This window comes from Grus americana, chromosome 15 (assembly GCF_028858705.1).
Source record: "Grus americana isolate bGruAme1 chromosome 15, bGruAme1.mat, whole genome shotgun sequence".
Lineage (NCBI taxonomy): Eukaryota > Metazoa > Chordata > Aves > Gruiformes > Gruidae > Grus > Grus americana.
Genome location: NC_072866.1, coordinates 8,236,199 through 8,258,385, shown reverse-complemented (window position 1 = coordinate 8,258,385; position 22,187 = coordinate 8,236,199). Strand labels below are relative to the sequence as shown.

The 22,187-nt window shown below is 52.2% G+C and overlaps 1 protein-coding gene across 2 annotated transcripts in view; it reads left to right on the top strand.

Moving 5' to 3' along the window:
* PRKCB (protein kinase C beta) overlaps positions 1-19,838 on the top strand; it is a 133,306-nt gene extending 113,468 nt beyond the window's left edge. The window contains exons 16-17 of one of the 2 annotated variants that reach the window (XM_054842773.1): positions 3,225-3,365; positions 18,394-19,838. In XM_054842773.1, coding sequence (XP_054698748.1) covers positions 3,225-3,365; positions 18,394-18,546 — 294 coding nt within the window. In that variant the 3' untranslated portion in view covers positions 18,547-19,838. Of the gene's footprint in view, positions 1-3,224; positions 3,366-12,815; positions 14,208-18,393 lie in introns of those variants that run through there. The other variant, XM_054842771.1, reaches the window with a different exon arrangement.
* Positions 19,839-22,187: the final 2,349 nt, after the last annotated feature.

Below are 22,187 nucleotides of genomic sequence, written 5' to 3'. Positions count from 1 at the left end.
TATATTGAAAATACTGAATAACTGCACTATAGTACAGCTCTGTTCAGCCTTACAGGCAGGTACATGAAGTAGAAAATCTTTTATGATTCATTAGTTGTCTGAGCTGCTCTGAATTTGGTGTGCATTTGTGTTACGCTGAGGAAGCTGGGGGTTTAGCGGCAACACCTCGGTTTGAGGGGCGGGTGTGTGTAAAAGCTTCCAGCACAAGGCAGCAGGTACGAACCTGGGCTCTGGCTGGAAAAGCTAATTAGTAAAGGAGCATGGACCGGATTTAGGGGGGGGTGTAGGAAGTGTCTGCAAGGCAGCACTGTGGCTGAGGTTCAGCAGATGTGAGCAGAGTTGTAGATGTTTTCACGGGGTGCACGTGGGGGAATTGAGCTCTTGCACGAGGGGGGTCGGCTCGGGGGGAGCCTCGGCCGCGGCGCAGCCTCAGCAGCTTTGCTGGCCTCTGGGAGGGAGCTGGAGCTGGGAAGAGGACCGGGGTGTGTGGGGATGGGGCAGCGAGCTGCCTGCCCACCGGCACCCCCGACCTTCAAAGCCTCCATGGAGCTGCACCCCCTTGCTCACGCCTCCTTTGCAGATGAGTGACCGCACATCCGCCCAGCTCGCACTGTCAGATGCTTTCACAGCTGAATTTTATGCACAGGCATCTGTGAGCTTTGGTGTCAGTGGAGGCTCAGACCTGCCTTTCCTCCTTGCCCCAGATGATCTCTGGCAGTAAAAGCTAGAGGTGGGTCAGCGTGTTCAGGATCAGCATTTAACAGCAAAGACCCACGAACAGATTTCTTTTCATGTTTGCTGAATGCAAACTAAGCTATTTGGTGCAGCAGCCAAATCACTAAATCAGTTTATTAGCACTTTTCAGGCTCTCACATTGTTGTCAGATACTTGCTTTAGGAAAACCTTATTGAGTCACAGGATGCTTTTTATTCTCCTGCTTTAGCACAGCTAAGCGGAACCTGATTGAATTGTCAGGATGCTGTCCGGAGCCTGCCGAGGAGATGCAAAGACCCTCTTGTTTAGCTGAACCCGAGTCAGCTTGAAGCGGATGCAGTGAAAACCAAGGGACGGCGAGGTTCAGTGGGGCACAGCATCGCCCTGCCCTTTGCTGGGGCGGACAGACGCCTGTCCGTGTGCCGAGGGCGATGTGAAAGCTGCCCGGCGGCACGGAGGGGATGGCGGGTTGCCCGTCTCGCTGCGCTGCCTTGGCAGCGGGGGGACCGTAAGCCTGCGGTGGGCTCCCTGCCTGCCCGCAGCGCCTGGTGGCACCGCTCCCCTCTCCTGGCAGGGGACAGCAGCACGGGATCCAGCCCCACCTGCTTGTCCGTGCTGCTGCCACGCGCATTCAGGAGACTGAGACACATAACGTCTTCCACCTTGCCCTCTTACACTGGGGTTTTCTTTGGTTTGGTTTTTTTTTATAAAGAGCTGCATGCTGCAATACTGAGGGAAACTATTATTTACCAAAAATAGTAAAACACGAGTTAGGAAAAAATCTTGCTTTTGTTTTTTTTGCTGCTGCCTCACACCCCTGTGGCCCTCCCTCTCCAGCCCCCCCGGCAGCAGCTCCGGCGGGACTCCTCACACAGGGACGGGCTCTGCAACACTGATGCTGATGCCAGTCGCATCCTTGCCCTGCGGAGAGGCAGGTCGCACCAGCTGGAAAATCACTTGTCCAGCTTGCGAAGCCTGGCGGGCCTTTGCTGTTTGCCGACGGGCTTTCCAGGGGGTGATGCTGTTTTGAGGAAACCTCACTCCATCAGTCTTTCAGCTGCAGGTTGCCTTTGCAATGGATGTAGTGCCATTTGCTAGCAGAGCAGTTAGCAGTTCTGCTCTTACTTCATATTTGTAGGGGGTTTTTTATTTGGGGATTGATTTATTATTTTTTTTTAGGCTTTTCGTTGCTTTCAGCTCCCTGTTGTAGCATTACTTTTAAAGATCAGCTTCCCTGAGCCAGTTTGTTTTGTGCGATCATGGATGGCAGGGCTGACTTGGGTCAAAACACACCTTGGGGCAGAGGAGCTCTGCCTGGACGCGGGACCTGGCGGAGGCTCGTTAGCTCCCCGTGGCACGGCGGGCTGCCTGCCGCCCAGGTGCTTGGGCTGATGTGTTTATTTTTGCCAGAAAATGCTTGCTTATAAAAACCGTGTCTTTCGGGGTGAGCCAGTCTCACCAGAAAGGTGGGGAGGTTTCTCACCTCTCCGTCCAGAGCGCGAGCACCTCCCTGCAGAGCTGTGGGTGCCCTGTCCCTCCCGGGGGCTCGCAGGAGGGCAGCTGGGGTCTCTTGCAGACCCGCAGCCCCGAGAGATGGAGTCAGGCTTGCTGCAATCTCTGCACAGCTCTGGGATCAGTTTTAACTGCCCTGCTTTTAATAAAGTAGTCCTTTTGTTGCAGGTGTACAGCTCATATTCTCCGTGCTTATCAACGTCTTACAAATCTCTGGAATCTCCATCTGATCTCCAAACACAGTTCAAACAATGCCCCCAGGATATTAATGTTTGTACAGCCACCCTTAATTCTCGTGGCCCGTTTCACTTTTCTTATTGAGCCAATGGAGAAGTTTAGATGAACAACATTAATGGACTGTTTGCACTTTTCTTCCTCCAGACCGACTCTTCCGTTAGAAAGACACCTCTTGTCTGTGCTGCCGCTGCTCCAGAGAAGTGCAGGTTCTGCTTCTAGGGCTAATGAAAGTTTTTGAGGGCAGATTGTTCATCTTAAATGGGCGGTGGCCTTTAAAATTAATTATGCAGATGCCGAGAAGTTTGCTACCAAGCAAAGGGACTGCTAAGCAGCTTTGCACACATCCTGTTGTAGCAGGCTGCTGAGACTGCAGCAGCGTGGGGAGCTTTACCAGCACCCTGACGTTATTTCCTGGCGAACCAAATTCATTCCTAGAGGAAAGGGGGATGTGCTCGTCCCACCCAGTGCTCGTGTACCTGCCATCTGCTTAGTCTGCAGTCATAAGCCATTGCCAACCTTCCCTGTCCCTGGAGCTGCTCCTGCTTCTCCCTCTGTCCTCTGCTTCGAGCACCAAAAGCAGGCAGAGGAGATGGGAGCCCCTCCTGGGGTCTGGGCACTGACCCGGGACATCCTGGGGCAGTGGCTGTGTGGTGCGGGCTGCCCAGCCGGGCATCGCAGCACCCTGGGGGCTTCTTACAGTGGACATTTTGGGAAGTAGTTGGACACTCTGAGTGACTGTTTCTTTTTTTCCTCTCCCCAAGCTGATGACCAAGCACCCTGCCAAGCGACTGGGATGTGGGCCAGAAGGGGAGCGGGACATCAAGGAGCACGCCTTCTTCCGCTACATCGACTGGGATAAGCTGGAGCGCAAGGAGATCCAGCCTCCCTTCAAGCCAAAGGCTGTAAGTGTGGCTGCGTTAAGCGTGTTTCTCCCCTCCCGCTCTCCCACGCGCCGGTTCTCTCTTGCACAGTCTCTCCCACTCATGCACGTGGGTGCACGCGCACAAGCATACGTGCGGGCGCTGCTCGTCCTGCCCGCAGCGTGGAGGTACCGTTTCTCAGTCTGCTTAGAAGATCACGTCTCCTCAGATTTGGCACATGTCAAACCCCTGCTGCGAAAGGATAACTCTCGGACGCCTTGTCTCGCTCGGACTTGCAGCGGTAGAAACACCACGCGTTTAGCTCACGGATTTAATTGTGTTGCAGTACTGTCTGTTTGTTATCCCAGGGGTCAGTCTTTCCGTTGGTTTTTTTCCTCCCTTTTTCTTAAGTGGAACAGGTGTCTCAGATTTTTTTTTTTTTTTTTTTAATCTAAACTTTATTTCAACGTCTAGCTCAGCACCATAGTCTGTCTGAACTGGCAGTGGAGCTGTATTTCACTCAACAGTTTCTCTCCAAGGTAAAGCGGTGGAAGGCTGGAGCCTGGCTCACAGGTGGAGAGGAGCTCTGCAGTGAGGAGAACCTGGCTGCTCTCTTGTCTCTGCCTTGCTTTAAGATGGGTTCTCCTAGTGAGAGTGATGCTGTGTGTGCTGGGAGTGCGAGGCTCGTGGAGCACGTGGCTGTAGGGGGAGATAAGCTGCCAGCAGTGAAACCGAGGTGGGGGCGTGAGTAATCTGAAAGCTACTTGTCAAAAAAGACGAGACTACTTGACCACTCCTTGGTCCTTTGCAGTGACATCTGCCCGTGTAATGCCTGTGCCGCAGCGCGGGTTGCATCACCTGCTGCGTGCCCCCAAGCACGTTGGTTTGCTGCGTCTCTCTGCCTGTGGCGTCTCAGCCCTTCCCAAGAGAGGATGCACAGGCAGCAGCGACCACATAGACGTGGGACCGGGACATCTCTCCCTGGATTTCTCTCTTTCTCTTTGCCACTGCTGGGACTGGCAGGGTCACAGCTATGTCTGAGTCTCTCCACGGTGGTCCAGGTCCTTAAGGCATGGGTTTATTCACTCCTGCATGCCTCTTAGCTGCTCTGCCCTACGTGGGCACTGGTGTTCTGGAGAAAACTGTGAATCCAGTTAAATCTGATTTACATGGCTGATACGGACTGATGTTTATGCCAGTGATGGAGGTGGGGACATTGCATGCTCTCTTAATCCATGTGATGACGTGGAGATGCTCCATGTGTTTAACTGAGCGTTCTGCCCCACTGCCCTTCGCAGCCTTAGACACGTCTGCTTTTCCTCTGCTTTACAGTAAACCTGTGCTTTTGAAGGGACCCTTTCAGTGCTTGGAAAAACTCTGCTTTCAGGGAAAACATGGAGTGGGAGTCCATCTGTAGTGTGTTTAACTCCTCTAGCTCTCCTCCACCTAAATGCCACTCGGCTCTAGCAGCCTTTTTCCATCTCCAGCTCCTTGCTTGGCTGATCAAATATGAATAAACCGCCCATTAGCTGGGCCTGGCGGGAGCCTCCGCAGCCCTGTCTCCCTCCCGGGATCGACCGGGAGATCTGCTCCTCGCCCCAGGTCAGCGAGCGATGCTCTGCATGCGTTTGGCATGGCATATTTTAATGTCAGACAAGTATTTTTACAAAGGTAACTCCTGCACAGCGATGCCTTTGCAGGAAGCTGTGGGGTACCATCCTCAGAGCCTTTCGCTTCAATACTTTCACTACTTCTGTGCAGCGTGGTCTCGGGCTGCCTTCTGCATCAGCAAAGAGAAGAATGTCCCGTTGTCCTTGCCTGTCTCAGAAATGTGGAGATCCAGGTTGCTGGTAAGCAGCTGGTGATGCTAGCACAGAGATCCGAATTGCTGCCTGCTTTCCTTTCCCTCAGAAGGAATGGGATCTTCAAGCTGTGAGACCCTGTAGGAAAGGCGTTAACTTTTGATATCAAAGTATAATAGCGCACAAGTATTTGGGGCTGTTTGTACACACCATGGTTTGTTGGCTTAGGGTGGGATCCGACCTTTGTGTAAAGGATGCTGAGAGACCAGGCGGGGTGGTCCGTGAGCTCCAGCCGTGGGGAGGGGATGCTGCTCCGCACCTGGAGCCCGATGGGAGTGCTGAGCAGGCACCGGGGCTTCGGGGGTCTTATTCTGCAAGAGCCTGTTTCTCCTGAAATCCGTAACTCCTGCTGTTTCCCACCTCTGTGTTCGTTCACTAACGAAGCTGTTGCTGCGTCCGTCCTCTACATCTGCCCTTTCTTCCCGAGCAGATCCCCAGTGACACTGTTTGCCGTGGGTTGTGGCACAGCGTTATTGTTTGGTGGTTTACAGTTAAAAACAATTGAATTCTGTCAAAAGCGCTTTCTTACTGTTTTCATGTTTTAAAATGTAAAAATTCTGTCCTGCTTTAAATGTCTTATTTCTTTAAAAATCCTTTCGACACCGGACCTTGGAAGGGGGACGGTAAGCTGCCGGCCGTCGCTTTGCACCTACCGGCTGGCGCTGGGGAAAATTCACCATTCGATAGGACAGGAAGATTAACAGAAAGGTAGGCGCAGTTGATTTAGGATTTAGGCAGGATTAATACAGCTCAGGTACCTGCTGATAGCTGATATTTCAACCGCAGTGCATCTGTGCTGGAAAATACTGCTCCTTTCATGCCAGCTGTGAGCGCAGATCAGAGCAGCACAGAAATGAAAATCCAGGTTTGGGCGCCTTCACAATGTATTTGGGTGGATCACGAGGAAAGACGTTGCTTACTGCTTCTGACCTTCAGCCGTTCACGCAGGGGTTGAGCACCTGCTGGAGAGGGGGATTTGTGCTAGCCTGGCTCTTTACCTTGGCTTAAATCTATTTTTATTTTGCTTTTGCTTTTTTTTTTTTTTTTAATCAGCTTCTATAAAGGTAAAGTTGTAGAGATTGTCTGTAAGCCAGAGTTTCAAAGTATGGAATAATACGCAAATGTGGGCTCAGTATCTGCCCACAAATGCCCACAGCCTTCCTGTGCTCCATCACCCGATGTGATGCCCAAGCGCTTTGGCCCCGTTGAACGCAAGTCAGGGGTGAGCAGAGCCCGCTCCAAATTGTCTTTAGCATCACGTCGACAAATTTTGCGTATCAGAAGGTATCGTTAATTTATATTTGCTCTTTGCTCAAGTAGCACTAAACGTCCTCATGCGCATGTGAGTGCTGTGGCCAGGCAGGTGCAGGAGGTGAACAGGGAAGGTCCATCCTGTCCAGAGCAGCTCATGGGCTGCCTCCACACCCCTCCCCGTTGGGGTGGTCCCCTGCCCGCACCCAGTCTCCACAGAAGCATCTTTGCTAGTTCTCTCTTCTGCAGCATCCACAATTTTTTTGCTACTTTTCTATGATTTTTTAACATCTCTGCAGGTAGTGAGTGTGGGTACAAGTGAGGGCTCTCCTTGCCTTCCCTGCGTCTGCTTGCCGGGAAGGGCTTCGCTTCCCAGAAACCTGCATCATTTTACACCGACAGGAAAAATGGACCCTTCAGCCCTCTGCCTGCCTTGGGTGTTACATACCCGGAGCTGAAAATAAATTCCCAAGAGCTCGTGTGTTGCTTCCTGCTTTGTGCTTGATTAACCTTTATCACAGAGATGGTAACGAGACACATCAGGGTCTGGGTTGTCTTTGGTGTGTAGAAACTCGGCGAATTTGACGTGGGGCTGTGCTTGGCTGCTCTGTGCTTTGGCTTGTGCATAACAATTCCTTTTGTGGGTCTGCATTTACCCTGGGAAGTGTATTTACACTTGCCTGCTTTCTCTGTCTCTCATTGAGATAATTATTGTTTTTGGTATCTAATTACTCCTTTACTTTACATGAAGCCTAGTGATTTGAAAAGTCTCCTCATTTTGAAAGCATTGAAATCACACAGCAGAGCACAGGATTACTCACAACAGGACAGTGGTTTAAAAAAATTGCTTTTAATCTAATCATTTTTAATTGCATAAATTAATTTTCCTCTAACTGTGTTGAATTAATTAATATTGAAATGCCATTTATAGACCTGGATTTGTAAAAACTCCGATTCCCCTGCATGTGCATTTTTGTAGCCTTATTTTTAGTCTTTACAAGGTGAGTTCAGATGTTTGCATAAGTAATTTCCTAATTAGATGGGATTTAAGGATTGAGAGGGCCAACAGTGGGCGGGAGCGTGCCGTGGGAAGGGAGCCGAATACGTTAAGGTTAAACCTCTCCCCTCGTAATCGAGACGATTTGCTCTGGTAGCCTCGGGGTCCTGTAAAGGCTTTCTCTGAGATTCCCCTCTGATTATTCAGCCAATGTTTGCAGTATATCGGGGAGAAACTTGGCTTGGTTCATAGGGGAGAGATGAAAGCCAGGGTCTTACATCAGAAAACCCTCGCAGCGAGCGCTCCCAGCCTTTGCCTGGAACACGGATGAACGCAGGCTGGAGCATCCTCAGCTGGGGTCTGGGGTCGTTAGCCAGACACTTACCAACAAGAAGCACCGTTGTTCCCCTTGACCAGTGCAAAGGGGCCCTTGGTGTGGCCCCAGGTTCATGCTGTGACCCAAATTCCCCCAAACATGATGCATCTATTGGCAGAAGTGTCCGAGAGCCCTGATCCTCCCTCGGGCGGCAAGGAGCCAGGTGTCTAACCCGGAGCAGCACCAGGAAGGTCAGACTTGCCCAAGAGATGCCTGCACGGCCAATGGGATTGGGGCCGTTACTGATGTTTCGGGCCAAAAAAATGGGAAATTGAGAGCGCGTTCAGCCCACTGCTTCTCCTCGGTGCTGGGAGCAAAGGCTTCGTCGCAGCAGGAGAGCAGCTGTCCTCGGCTTTTTATGGTCTTTGATTGCATCTCGGGGATCAATGGAAAATATTTTATTATGCCTTTTGTCTCTATTTGAAATCAAGCTGGAAACTGATAAAATAAAAAGGCTATCTTCTAAGATGACAGTTTTATTTCTGCAGCTAGAAAAAAAAGTCATTCTGTGCTGGCTATAAATATTAGACAGGACACATTGGGGATTTATGTAAGATAAATTCCCACCCTCCCCCTTTCTCCATTCAGGATGGAGTGATGCCTGTACATTAATATAGTACTAAAATGAGGCAGATTTTTCACAACATAGCTTTAGATAAATGTAAAAATTCATACCGCATGTCTCCCATCCTTTAATGAGGAACTTAATTTCGGAAGCTTTAAAGATGGTGCTCCTGCAGATAGCGACTGTTTGCGGTCCAGAGCCGTACGGATCCTTCTTGCTGTCTCTTATCATCACGCGCGTGGGCCAGACCTCGCGTCTGAAACTCCAGCAGTGTTGGGCCCTGGCCCCTGCGATAAAACCTGCCGCGTTCCCAAAAGCCACATGGCTGCCCCCCGTGTCGTCGTGGGGGTGGCTCGGGACGTGGTGTGCAGGACAGCACAGGTGTATGGCCGCAGCCTTTAGACCTTGGATTTGGGCTTGGACGTGGGTTCTATAAACCCAAAGACAATTTCCAGCCTTAAAATATTTATTTTATCCATGTGAAAGCTCCCAAAGAGGAGGATATGCTGTTTGGTTTGCTGACCAGGCCATGTTTGTATGCATCCGAACAAAAAGTCTGCAGGAATAAAGGCAAACTTCACAAAGCGAGGCGTGAAATACTTACGGATAGATGCAACTTTCAGAATTTTTCCATCCACATATTCTTGCCTTACTGCATTATGATGAGAATTATTCCTTGCCAATATACATGTCAAAAATATATTTGTATTTTCTGTCCCAATAACTGGAAGTGTTTCACAAGGTTTAGTTTTTAAATTTTTGATGGGGTTGCTCTCGTTTGCTTTATTTTTTTTTTAAGAGACAGCACATTTCTTTTTAGCAAAAAGAAGGCTAGTGCTGTCAGACGTTTCACATGATCTGCCTTGCATGTCTCCACCAAGATCTCCTGAAGCTAATAGGCAATGACAGCTATATTTTCAAAGCACTGTAAAGCTTTCGCTGTATATTGGGAGTTGATAGAATCTGCAGGTGAGCGGCTTATTAGCAGGTAAAGCCTGCTATGTTCTGTGTTACTGCACTGATAACCTTAAGCACTGCAGACTTTCCCGGTAATCTTGCTCGTGGTTTGTTTTATCTCGGCGCTGAGGGGGAAGACTAGTGACAACGGGGGCTAGAAAAGCCCCTGTCTCTTTGTTTCATGACTTCCAGGCTTTGTGGAACTGGGAACTTCAATTTGGGGAATTTATTTTCTATTTTGATGTTAATATGATGGATTCAGGGAAGGCATTTGGCTGTTGCCGACTTGTCAAGCATGTGAAACATACTTTTGCAAGACTCGAAAGCTGTACTTGATTTCATGGTCTGGAGCAGCGACCAGCTTTTTCCCGAGCAACCTGGAGCTGGGACAGCTCTTGCTGAGATTCCTTACTGCGGGAATTGTCAGCTCATCAGGAGATAACCTCACTGTTTGTTTCTGCACACCTATAAACCTCGCTGCTGTCCTGCTGCACCGGAGAGGGGGTGTCTGTCGGTATTTGAGCCCTCTGATGACACACTTCCCCGGGGGGGTCTGGGGGCTTCCCAGCAGCTGGGGTGCTGCTCTCCGACCGCTCCCGGCCTCAGCAGAGACAGAGGGCTGGGATCAGACGGGAGCCGCAGAGGGGAGCGCACATACAGCTGGAGTAACCGAGAGGGGAAGGAAACCAGGACATCCCTGTTTGGCCACTTCTTCGTGCGATGGAGAGCCTCCGCCTGCCCAGGAGATGGGCACGTCCCTGTTAGTTTGCACCCGCCTGCTGCTATCAGGAATAAGGTGCTCGGAGAGAAGAAAAGATGCGGAGAGTTGCCTCAGGATGGGGTCCGTACCGCAGTCGGGGATTGGCAAGGTACACGAACTTGGGCTTTTTTTATAAAGAGCAGCTAGCAAGCCCTGTGTCTGCCAGTCTGCTCGCTGTGCTTGTGTCTTTGTTATCCATCTCCTTACGGGGTTTCTGTTGTTGATTTGTCCTGGGCTCTGTGTTTTCAGGTGCAGAGACCCTCACCCTTTCTTTGGAGAGGTCCTTTTCCATTTGGGTCTTGCCACGATGCAGATGGCGTCGTGCTGGGACCACGGCCAAGGGCAGCTGGGGCAGGTTCTCCCCCGCCAACGCCATGCTTTTCATAGGCTGCATGAAAAGGCTTCTCAGGCTCGTTTTGGGAAGCCCTCATCTTCAGCGCCCTCATCTTCAGCACCCTCCTGGTGAACTGGTTCACGCTGTGTTTGCATGTTTGGTTTAGAGGAGTTTTCTTTGTTTGAATTTTTTTTTCATTTTTTAACCTAACTCCTTCCCTGGATGGCACCAACTCATTTTTGCATCAAAATACTTGGGAAAAAAGCAAACCACGTTGTAACCTACCACACCAAGAGCAGCATCTGCTCTTGCCTGGGCTCAGTTGCGGGCTGAGCCGCGGGGCCAGAGGCAGGAGCTGTGTTTGCCATGGCTGATGCTGCAGCGCATGTGGCCGTGGCAGCCAGGAGATGCAGGGGGGAGAAAAGTGTCTCCGAGGTCTCTGAGTAAGTTTGAATGCTGAGTTAAAAACCTGTTGAGCTCGTGGTCATGGACAGGAGATGTGTTTGGGAGCAGAAGCTTGATAAATCCAGACTGGAAATGTGCTGTAGGTTAAGACATGGCCTTACAAAATATGAGAGCTACAGTGGTGTGGAAGGATGGGCTCAGAGGCTGGAACAGCAGGCGTTCTGCACGGCTGTAACTGGAGTTAAATCAACTCAAAAGTTACCCACTGAAGTTTTTTTAGAGGCTTGGGGATAATAAGTGTCTCACTTGGTGTTATATGAACATGTAAGAGCTGCCAAAGGAACATGCCGTTGGAGCTGATGGATGTTCATGTTGTCTTCCCTGAAACCTCCTCTCTGGCAGAGGAAGGAACTGGGAAATGTTGAAGTCTACATGCATTTGTCTTTAATATTTTATTATATTTAGTCTGATGTTTATTAAAAGTGTAAATCTCTTTCCTTAGCAAATGAAAGCTAAACGCCAGGAAAAATTGTCCCAGCACTTGAGGCGTATGTTCTCCATGGGGAAACGGAAGGAGAGAACTGAGGGACCGGGAGGTGCTGGCCTCCACACCTCTTGGGAGAAAAGAGGGCCAGGAGAACATCAGTTTTGTGACTGCTCTGATAGGAGGGAGAGTTCGCCAACCATTAGAGCGAAGTCATGAAGTGCAGTTCGTAGGGATGTGACATGCGTGTGACAGGTAGTAATTGAGCACAATTTGTAGTGGCTGCAGTGACCCGGTATCCACCTGTTACTAGCTATTGCTGTTATTATTGTATTAAATCATGACTTGCAGCATGGGAAGTTACAGGACCTTTGTTTTGATTGCTAAGAAGATTAAATAAGGCATTTGGCACGTCTCCCTGCTCCCGACCTCCCCCTTTCGCTGCAGACCGCAGCGCAGCCGGCCGGATCCCCCGCTGCTGCCCAGGGCTCCTGCTCCGCGGCAGCCCGGGAGTGACGGATGCTGACCGACCCCCGTGAGGGTCTGGTGCTCTCGGGTGCTTTCCAGGCCCCGTGTTTTCCTGCCCCGCAGTGCCGTGCCAGCCAGGGTGGTGGTCGCCTGGACTCCAGAGCTTTTGGGTTCTTCTCTCGTCTGGCTTTTCTGGCCGCAGAGAGCTCACCGGTGCTCTTGGACTCCTGCCTTGCCTGAAGGAGGGGTTGCCATTAGCTGCCTTCAGGGCCAAAAGAGAAAAGTGTCACTGAGAGCAGGGTTTTTAGGGATAGCTAGCCTTGTCCAGTCGCAGTGGAGAGCGCTGGGGATGCCATGCGGAGAGCCCGGCTGCCACGCAGCAGAAAGCTGGCAGCCACGAGTGCCCCGATGCCACAGCTCCAGCCTGCCTCAGCCGAGTGGCACCCCACGCGCTGGCGTGGATGGTCAGGGTCTGACGGGCACATCGGGAGGGGGCAGAGCAGCCCTGGAAGTTCCCAGGCACAAGTGCCTGCGTGAAGCATTCATCCAGCGGCAGGTTACAAGAGCTCTGCAGAAGGTGAGAAGCCCTGTCCTTGGGCAGGAGCAAGGGGAAGCTTCTAAGCAGTCCGGGCATGATGAAAACTTCCCTCTCCTGGGGAAGGAGGGATGACCGAGCAGGTGAAGCCGCAGGGGTCTTTCAGAAGAAGCTGCCTTGTGCGTGGTGTAGCCCGAGAGAAGGTACAGTGCTGTATGTAGGCAGGGGACGACAGCAAGTAATTGCACTCCCATCTCATTCCTCTCCTGCAATTACTTGCCATGGCGCAGCCGGAGGGTTTTCCCAGTCCCTGGCTGTGCCATGAGATAACATCGCCTTGCGACTAACAAAGCTCATAAGTATTTCGCACCTTTTTCTTTTCTGCCATCGCTGCGCCGAGATAAGCGGCGGCGCGCGGCGAGGCTGGGCGGGTGGCTGCAGCCGCATCCCACGCGCTTCTTTCTCCACCCACCATACGTTCTTTTCTTCCCCTCATAGTGTGGACGCAATGCTGAAAACTTCGACCGGTTTTTCACTCGCCATCCACCCGTCTTAACACCTCCTGACCAGGAAGTCATCAGGAACATTGACCAGTCAGAATTTGAAGGATTTTCCTTTGTTAACTCTGAGTTTTTTAAACCTGAAGCCAAGAGCTAAGTAGCTGTGTAGATCTCATTTCTGCATCTCTATCATCCAGTCCCAACCGCTGTTGTGGTGACATTTTCCATTGAAAAACTTGCATTTGTGGTTTTTCTTTAGTACTACTACTAGAGTGACCATATTTCAAAGCCAGAAGTGTCTTCACGTGATTTGGGGCGTGCCTGAAGGGTGGGTGATGGGCAGTAAGCGCTGCAAATGAGCTTTTATGACATTTTATTTGTAGAAAATGAAAACGGTTCATTGGCTAACAGAGGTAAAACGGAGAGGTAGAGGCCATGACAATTAGGAGAAATCTCTTAAGCATGTGCTTTGATTCCTGCTCTTCCCTTTTCCTAGTTTTTTAATATAATCATGAAAATGCAATATTTAGCCACCTTAGCCTTAGTGGCAAGCAAGGGTTTTTAACGAAACTTTCCCCAGTGCGAACACGCACCCCGCAGCGTGGGTGCTGCCGGCTGAGCCTCTCAGCTCCTCCCAAAACCGAGCAGTTGTTCTGGAGAGCTGAAACGCGGATTCTGGCTTCTTTTGTAGTTCTGTCCTGCTGTTCTTTGAAACCCACCGCAGCACCCCTTGCCGCCGTAGGCGTGGATGTGGCAGGCACGGTTATCTGCGGTGGGTCTTCCGCAGCAGGGATAAATTATGAGGGAAGCCAGGTTTGCTGTTTGCAAAGATTTCTCCTGATTGTGCAGTTTCTAAGTAGCATTTTTTAATGAAAAGAAACACACCCAGTTGTTAACGGGAAGTTTGAAAGAGCTGTTGCAGATGCTTTCGAATCCATGGTCACCCTAGTAAATACCACACAACATTGGTTCTCATAGCAAAACTTTTTCTTTTTTTCAAATGCCAAAGCAATTGATTGAGTTTGTTACCTGCGCTTTAAATGTGTCAAAAAATGGTATTAACACAAACGGGATGCTATTTAACTTTGAACAGTATTGTGAATTCTGATATGAAGCTTGTAAAGAAACTTGTTTCAACTAATAGTCCTACTTTAAAAAAATGCCGCTAGATATTTAAATGGCCTAAGTTTTGTTTCTGGCATCAAAGAAAAAGTTTCTGGAAGGATGAATTTCTCTTGAAACAATAACAATCATGCAGCTTCCTTTTATACTATTCTGCAGATGTTCGTGGGCTGTCACTGTATCAATCTGCTTTAAGTTGTAATGTGCCAATTATTTTTTTTTCCAATACTGATTATGAAATAAAAAGTGAGAAATAATGTCAAAGAAACCTGCATGTGTTTGGCAATAATGAGTTTCTACAGTTCTGGGCTCAGAGACGCCGGGAGCGCCGAGAGTCGGGGCTGCACCGCGCCGAGGGCTGGAAGCTGCCCCGGCCACCAGTGCAGGCAGCAGTACAGGCAGCAGTGCAGGCAGCAGCCCACATCACAACGCAGCCTCCTGCAGCGCCGGCGGAGCCGTGGTTCGTTCGTCCTCTGCAGCGTTTGTCCCCAAACCGAGGTGCGACGTACTGGAAGCATCTTCCAAGCGGACAGTAAATGCCTGCGTGTCCTCTGTGCCGGCTCGTGCTGCGCAGCCGGCGACCCTGCTCACTCGTGCCGCTCAAACACGGGCAGGGAAAGGAGTTTCTCTCCGATGTCCCTTGGAGGAAGGATGATTTGAGGTGTCAGGATGGCCCTCCCGCGGGGCGCTGCCGAGGCGAGCGGAGCTCTGCCGCGTGGGGATCTCTTTAAATGCCTTGAACGGAGACAACTGCGGTATGTGCTTCGGCTTGCTGGAGACTGCAGAGGCAAGGCTCTCGGCGAGGCAGCGCCGTGTGTCGGTGGCTCATCGCCCTGCCCGTGCGCTCTCAGAGGAGCAGTTGTTAAAAGCACTTGGCAGTTTCAGCTAAAGAGGGATTAAGGTTCCTGTTAACGTCCCTTCTCCTGAGCGCGTGCAGAATTTCCCTTCTGCCTTTGGAATTCTTCTGCTGAATTGCTGCGGTTCTGAACTCTGCGGGATTCTCCTGAAAGGCACCGAACGGCAGCAGCGACAGCAGCAGCTGCTGCCTGGCTTCCTCCGGCCGTGCAGCCCCAGAGCTCTGCCGCGGGGAGGGGGCTCGGGGGCGGCCGGGGAGGATGGCCGCCCTCCGTGGTCCAGGCACAATGGGAGTTCTGGGCCAGCCGTGCCCTGCAGACACGCTGCCCAGGGCACGCAGCAGCCCCGGGTGTCTCTGCCACGCCGTCCCTCCCGTGCTCCTCATCACCTCCCAGAGTCAATTAGCCCTTTGCTGGAGGCATTTTCAGCCTTGAATTTCCCCTGCCTTCCCCTCTCTCTGTTTACCAGATCCACGTAGCCGTTCCCTACCTGCTCCCAGGCTATTCGTCATCTTTGACAGAGGCCAAATTGCCACCAATTTCAGACAAAATTCAAGGTAAGGAATCAGCAAACCCCCCCTTTGCTGCGCTCACAGCTGGGCCCTCCTGGTGCTGCGCTTTCCTGCCGAGCCCCTGGAGGAGTGGGGGGGGGGGAAGGTGCCGGAGGAGACCGTGCAGGGGGAGACGGACTGCCCTGAGCCCCCCCAGGCACATCACAGCCTTTGCCGGAGCTTTCTGCTGCCAAAAAGCAGCAGGAGGTTTCGCTCATCCAAGGGCTCCCAGCCTGAGCTCTCCCCCTCCCTGGTGCCATCAGCAGAGCCCACTCCGAAGGGCTGGGGACCGCGGTGGCAATTTGCACCGGTGGCAAATGTGGATGTTTCATTCCCCTTTGCAGCATCCCACGGCATTCCTGCTCGGGAGGAGCTCCTGGCTCAGTAGGACGGTGTTTTCTTGGCACATGTTGGGTTCATGTAGATGTGGCCTTCAGGAACCGTTTGGTCGGCTCAGCATCCCTCCGGGAGCGGGGCAGGAGCCTGGTGCCGCAATCAGCTCCTTCCTTCTGCACGTGTTGGGGTGCAAGAGAAGAGCCCCTGGGTGACTGCTTCGAAATGGCCTCTTCGCAGCGAAGGGCAGTGCCTCTGCTCCACGCCGGCCCCTCTTGTCCTAGGGGGGGATGCTGCCTTCCATCAAGGTGGGCTTACACTTGCATTTCAACCGCTTCGCCCTTCGCCTGGCAGAACCCTGCACCTGAAGTCTGCTCCTTCACCCCGTCTGCCCTTCCCCACTCCTGCTCTGTGCCCCCATATCTGCCTCTTCTTCCTTCTCCGTGTTGGGGAGAGGAGCCCTGCAGGGACTGTGCCGGCTTCCACGTGTCACTTGTCCGACAGTGAAGGCAGAGACTCAGCTCCTGCTCGGGGACAGCCTGGGACCCGCAGGCACCGGCAGGTTGGGATACCGCTGCGTGCTCAAAGCCTTGCTGGCTTGATGGCACGGCCACGTTCTGGTGGTTCTGGCTTTTCTCTCTTTGTTCCTTGAACTCCAGCCCCATATTTCTTCCCGCCTCATCTCCTCTCAGCTGCCCTTGGCTCTCTTTGCTCTCTGGTCTTCCCCCCAGCAAGGCTGAAGCTGTCCCGATGGGCAAGTCCTGCGGCCAGTGGAGTCTGTGAGTGGCCATGGAGGTGCTGGTCCACGGCTGGCATCGGGACTCATCTACAGAGGCTCAATGTGGCTGGCAGGAGGAGGGCAGGGAGGACCTGGCTCTTGGCTGTATTCTCGCCGTGCTCCTGCTTGAGGTGCGAAGGTGCCGGTGGCTCTGCACCAGCATCCCCGGCCAGCGGGCAGCCGGTGGGACGAGAGGTGCTGCACGACGTGCCTCCCGCCAGGTGCTTCATCAGCACAGAGCAGCGGGGAGGATGGCCGCGGTGGGAGGGAGTGGGGCGGCGGGGCGCAGACCGGTCCCACAAGGTCCCTCCCGCAGCTGGCAGCGCACGCGTGTGTCCGGTGATGGAGCGGCAGAGGTGTGACACGGCGGGGCCCCCCTGCAGTTATGCCTCGGGGCCCTCTGCCGCGAGCTGCCAAAATAAGCCAGAGTTGGAAATCTCCCGTCGTAGCAGAGCGCAGGGAAGCTCCCAGCGCTGTGGGGGCCTCGGTTCAAAGGCAGAGTCTGGAGAAAGAAAAAAAAAAAAACCCACAAACATTTTGCAGGTTTCTGCAAGGCACCAAATTTGTGACAGGGTCCTGCCAGTGTCATGTCAGGGGAAGGTCACCTCCAGCATGGGGGTGGCTGTGCCTGCCAGCGACAAAGGAAAAGCGGTGGAAAGCGCGCGACGCTCTCCGGTGAGGCTCGTCCGGCCCCGGGGCGATGCGGCAGATCTGCCACCCGTCCCCCCCGGCAGCATCCCAGCCCCGGTGTCCTGTGCGCAGCCTTTGCGGGCAGTTGGAAACGCTGGGAGAGGACTGCGAATGACTGCGCTCCCGTCTTGTTTAAGCTCCTACACAGAGATATGGAAGAAGAGATGGGGAAAGTCTTTTGTCCCCGCTTGCTTTAATAACGAGACGAAGCAGAGCAGGTTTGCTGCCCGACTGCTCACGCCGCTGCTGCGCTGCAGGGAGCAGGGCATCCCTCCGCGGGCTTTCTTTACTGATGAAGGATCCTGGGTGCTTGTATTGTAGCTTCAGTGCTTCCCATTCAGCCAAGGCACCGTAACCTCCCGCAGCCAGAACGTACTTTAATTGGGCAATCTCTGATACACACGCATTTATAAAATGGTTAGAGTGTTCCCGACTGATGGGCTCTGCAGTGCCGATAGCAGGTTACCAGCGCTAATCGAGACTAACTTTCTTTTTCTTTTTTTTTTTTTTTTGGCTTGGATGTAGCTGCAAAGTTGTTGTTCTTATGAAATTAAAATGATAAAAGGTTGCATATGTGGAATTTTCATTCTTTGAGGTTTTGAGCTACTGTACATTTTCTATATACAACCCTGGAGCAAATCACATCCTCAAATCAATAAAACACTGTGTTGGTTAATACCATAGCATAGCATAATTTAGAAAAATCAAGCTTACAGCAAAAGGAGCTCCTACAGCTGGTCATTTTGTGCAAATTTTGAAATCATATTGAATGTTTGCTTCCATTTCGAGGCATGTTGCTTCCTCCAGGCTCCTTCCTCCTGTGCATTGCACCTCTGTGTTTGCAGTGACGGTTTTGCATGCTCAGAAACTGCTCCGTTGCTCTCTCTTGCAGCAGCCAGGAGAGGAGGGATGCTCGGCCTGGGAGCACCGCAGCCCTCCCCGACACCCTGTGCTCTCGCCCTGTCCCTTTACTGTCTGGTTGTGCGTTCCAAGGCGTTAAACTGGTGTTCCTCCGTTCTGGCCCGCGGTGCGGGGTCGCTTCTATTGTACAGAGGCTGCTGCTGCCTGGCTGGGCGTGTGTTCCTCAGCGGCGGCGGCTTTAGGAACCGGTGCGGAGATCTCGAGTGCTGGGCGCGAAGCCCGGGGACGGCGCGGCCCCCCCGGCCACACACCTCTGGGTGCTGCCAGGGCTCGCTCGCTCGCGCTCCCCCCTTTACCGCATTTAACTCTGTGCTTTCCGTTTAACAGAAAGACAAACGAGACACTTCCAACTTCGACAAAGAGTTCACCCGGCAGCCGGTGGAGCTCACGCCCACGGACAAACTCTTCATCATGAACTTGGACCAGAACGAGTTTGCTGGATTCTCCTACACTAACCCCGAGTTTGTCATTAACGTGTAGTCGCGGCGCAGCCGCCGCCCTCCCTCTCCTCGCAGTCCGAAACTCCAGATCGCCTTGTACATACCGACACTAGTCTTCCGGGATTAGCAGTGCAGACATACATACCCTCATGCGAAACACGCCGACCACTTGTTTTAGGAGGCCTTCCTATGTCTGTGTCACTTGCTAGCTTGGTTTCCCTAGCTGGAGATGTTTGGGGTTCGAGTTAACAGTCAGTAATGCTTCTAGGAACTATAGTTGGTGGTGACTAATAGAGTTTTTAAACAGAAATATACCAAATTGCTACAGTCTTTGTAATTTTTGAAATCGGATGCTGAGATTTCCAGTGACCCTAGCTACTCACAAATCGTTTCTGTTGAATGCTAAGCATGGTTGATATCTTAAACCGTTGTGCTGAAGCTTGCGATGACTGTGAGCTTGTCTTAGAGGAGCCTTTTGTTCGAGACATGGATACATTTGATCAGTGTGGAAAAGTCTGCTTATAGACACATATTTTTCAATGCATTGTATATACCGTCAGCCTGGCTCACCGAAGCCGTCTTCCTCCCTCGCCTCCCGCAAGCCTGCACCTCGCCATACGGCCTTTCCTACACTCAGGCATTAAGACTCCAAACGAATTCCATGCCAGTTCTTGTAAATCAGAGCAAATCTTTTTCTAAGTGAAAGGTGGGATTTTTTTTTTTTTTTTAACATCTGGAACAGTTTGCAGTTTTGATACACTCTGTCAGTACTCTCATAAATCTTTCTCCTGTTTTTTTCACAGACACTGTCAAAATTTAACAGCTCTGTAAAGGATATTAATATTCTACCAAAACAAAACACATTTATATTCTCGGTTTACAACTTACCAACTGAAAATACGCCCGCTACAAAAGGGCTGTACTGAGGGCTATTTATAAAGGTAACTTTTCTACTTTACACCCTCTGCTATTATCTTAAAGGCTCAAACCCCATGAATTTTACAGACATCTTGATTCACCTGATTTCAGCCAAAATTCCTGGGGGTTTTATTCAATAATCCAGGACCTTCTGCATCGTTTCAAAAATTCTGAATCAGAAGAGACAATTCCAGCAGCTGTTTGTAAGGCAGAGCTGGCAGGGAGGGCAGGGGCGGGCAGGGGCGGGCAGGAGCTGCCCGTTGGTGGCAAGTCTCGCTCGCTGTTGGGTTCGCAGCAGGGTGAGCCCCGAGTTTGAGCATCCTTTGAGTCACTGGCTGTTATTCCTCTCTTACTACACACCGGTTTGATTGGTTTGCAACAAAACCCCAAGCCCCATATGTATATTTTCTGAACCACTACCAATTCTAATGTAAATATGCATTACTCCATGCCTATAGGGGAAAATGGGGGTGGAATTTTATGAATCATGAGGAATCCTATAAAGGAAATTCTGGTTTGTAGATCTTTTATAAACATCAAACTCTACCTTTTGAAATTATTTTCTTCTTGTAATGATTCATTGAGAAAAAAAGGCTGCTAGAAGCTAAAGCTGATGTCCCACCCGCCGGGGAGCGGGCAGCCGGGTGTCCTCGCCCCGTTATTAAATCGCAGGCAGGCAGTGCCCGCTGTGTGCTGGGGGTGTGAGCTGTGAGTCCATGGTCTCGGGTACTGACCTGGGCTGGAGGAAACAAAACAAAACCCAGAAAAACTGCAAATTGTGCCAGATTGACGAGAGGGTTTATGAGACGCTCTGCATCAGACGAAGCCTGGGGAAGCCTCGCGCGTGGGCTAGTTTCTGATGAGGGTTCTCGTAAGTCCAGCACACGTTTCAGAAGATGTCTTGCCATCCTCTGCAGACCACAGTTGATGTTCAGAGCATGTACGTTACTGTAACTTTCAAACCTGTTGCTGCAGAATTAGTATTACTTCAGTGGTGAATGTTTTTAATTTCTGTATCTTCAGCTCTGAAGCCGCTCCCAGGGTCTGTCCAGGACGCTGCTGTAAGGTCTCCTGTGCCAAGGGGCACCCCGGGGCCGTGGTTACACGCAGGGGCTGCTGGGGGGGGGGGGAGTTAATGTCTTTTCTGTTTGGGACTTCTGCATATGTGTTGGGGTGACACTTCTGCATGGAGCAGGCGTTGCTGAACCGCCGAGGGAGCCGGGCAGCCTCGGACGGGGCCCCGTGGGGAAGGCGGGTCAGCACACGGCCGTGCCCAGCTGTGCCGCCAGGCAGCTTCGGTGGCATCTTCGGGATCTGCGGGGTTCAGATCCGTGCTCCAGGGAGAGCTTAGCAAGGGCTAAGTCCTGTTCGCAGGACTCGTACCTTGAGCATTTCTGACGTCGTGCGTTCTGCTACTTGCCAAACTCTTCTTTCGAGGTTTATTTCCAGATGACCTGTATCTTCTGTGGAGAAATGTAAAATGGGATGTGCCTGGCCCTGCACGGGCATTGAGATTTGTACATGTTTCCAAGGAAGGGCAGAGTGACAGTGGTTGACTCACTGTTTGCTGTAATTTGATGATTTAATCTTCACTATTGGATGGGGAAAGCAGCGCTTCAGGAAGATGCTCAGAGCTGAGAGGCTTCAGGAGAGCCCCGTTAGTCAGTCCCCGGGTGCTCTGATGCACGGGTAAAGCCCAGTTAAACGATACCTGAGCGCGCTGCCAGCACGCAGTGCACCCGCTGCTGTGTGCAGCAGTGCAGCGCCGCGGGGACAAGGGGACGGTGTGAGCAAGCAGTGGGTGAGGCAGGAGAAGGATGCTCTGGGGGACAGAGGAGGTATCTCAGCCTGTGGCTACAGAGGAGAGAAAAATCCCCTGAGGCTTGTGAAGTGCACCCCGACTGCTCACCTGCGTACTGCAGGGAGTTTGGCTGCAAGTCTGGTGTCCCACACTGAGCGGCCTGGCTGCGGTGGGACGGGCAGTGGGGTCCAGCAGTGGCAGGGTGGGACCCAGAGCCCTGCACCTCCCCGGGTGAGGCAGGAGGAGGGACCAGAGAGGCAGGACATACAGTCACCCCCCCTGCGAAGGATGGCAAGTCCTGTTTCCCCTCGGGCTGGATTATACCAGAACGCTGCAGGTAAGTGGGGTTCAGGCTCCCCAGGCGGTTCCCCATGGGGCAGGATGGATCAGACAGTCCCCCCCAAGGGCTCTTTCGGCCCCTTTGCTGTTGGTCGGTGGCTGCAGCCGGGGCTGCGGTGGCTGCTCCAGGCAGCAGAACCCGCACGGCTCCTGCACCCAGCCGAGGGGCTGATCAGCAGCGTGGGCTTTGCAAAAAGGAGATTGCATGCTGTGTGAAGACGACATGAGGCAGGAGGATTGAGGGTCCTGGAGGCGAAGAAATAACTGCTCGCATTTACCCACTGGCCAAGAATTTCTTTCCCAACACTGGCATTTGGAAATATGGCAGGATGCCTTGGTGCAGGAGCAGATTCCCATTCCTGTCTGGGGGGATGTTAGGGCTGCAAATGCCGGTGCTCCCTGGCCATGCCCTAGTTTTTCACTTGGATGTTTTGCCAAACAAAAGGAGAGAGGACTGCAGATGTTTGTCCAGGCCTTCTGCATTCCCGGTCTAAAGCACAGCCCAGCTTGAGCTGGGGAGCAGAGGGGAGGCTGCTGGGTGCCCGCAGCTGTGGAGCGCTGCTGGAGAGTTTGCGTGGCGCACAGGGACAGCGGAAGAGCGAAGGGAGTGAGGGAGAGCCTGA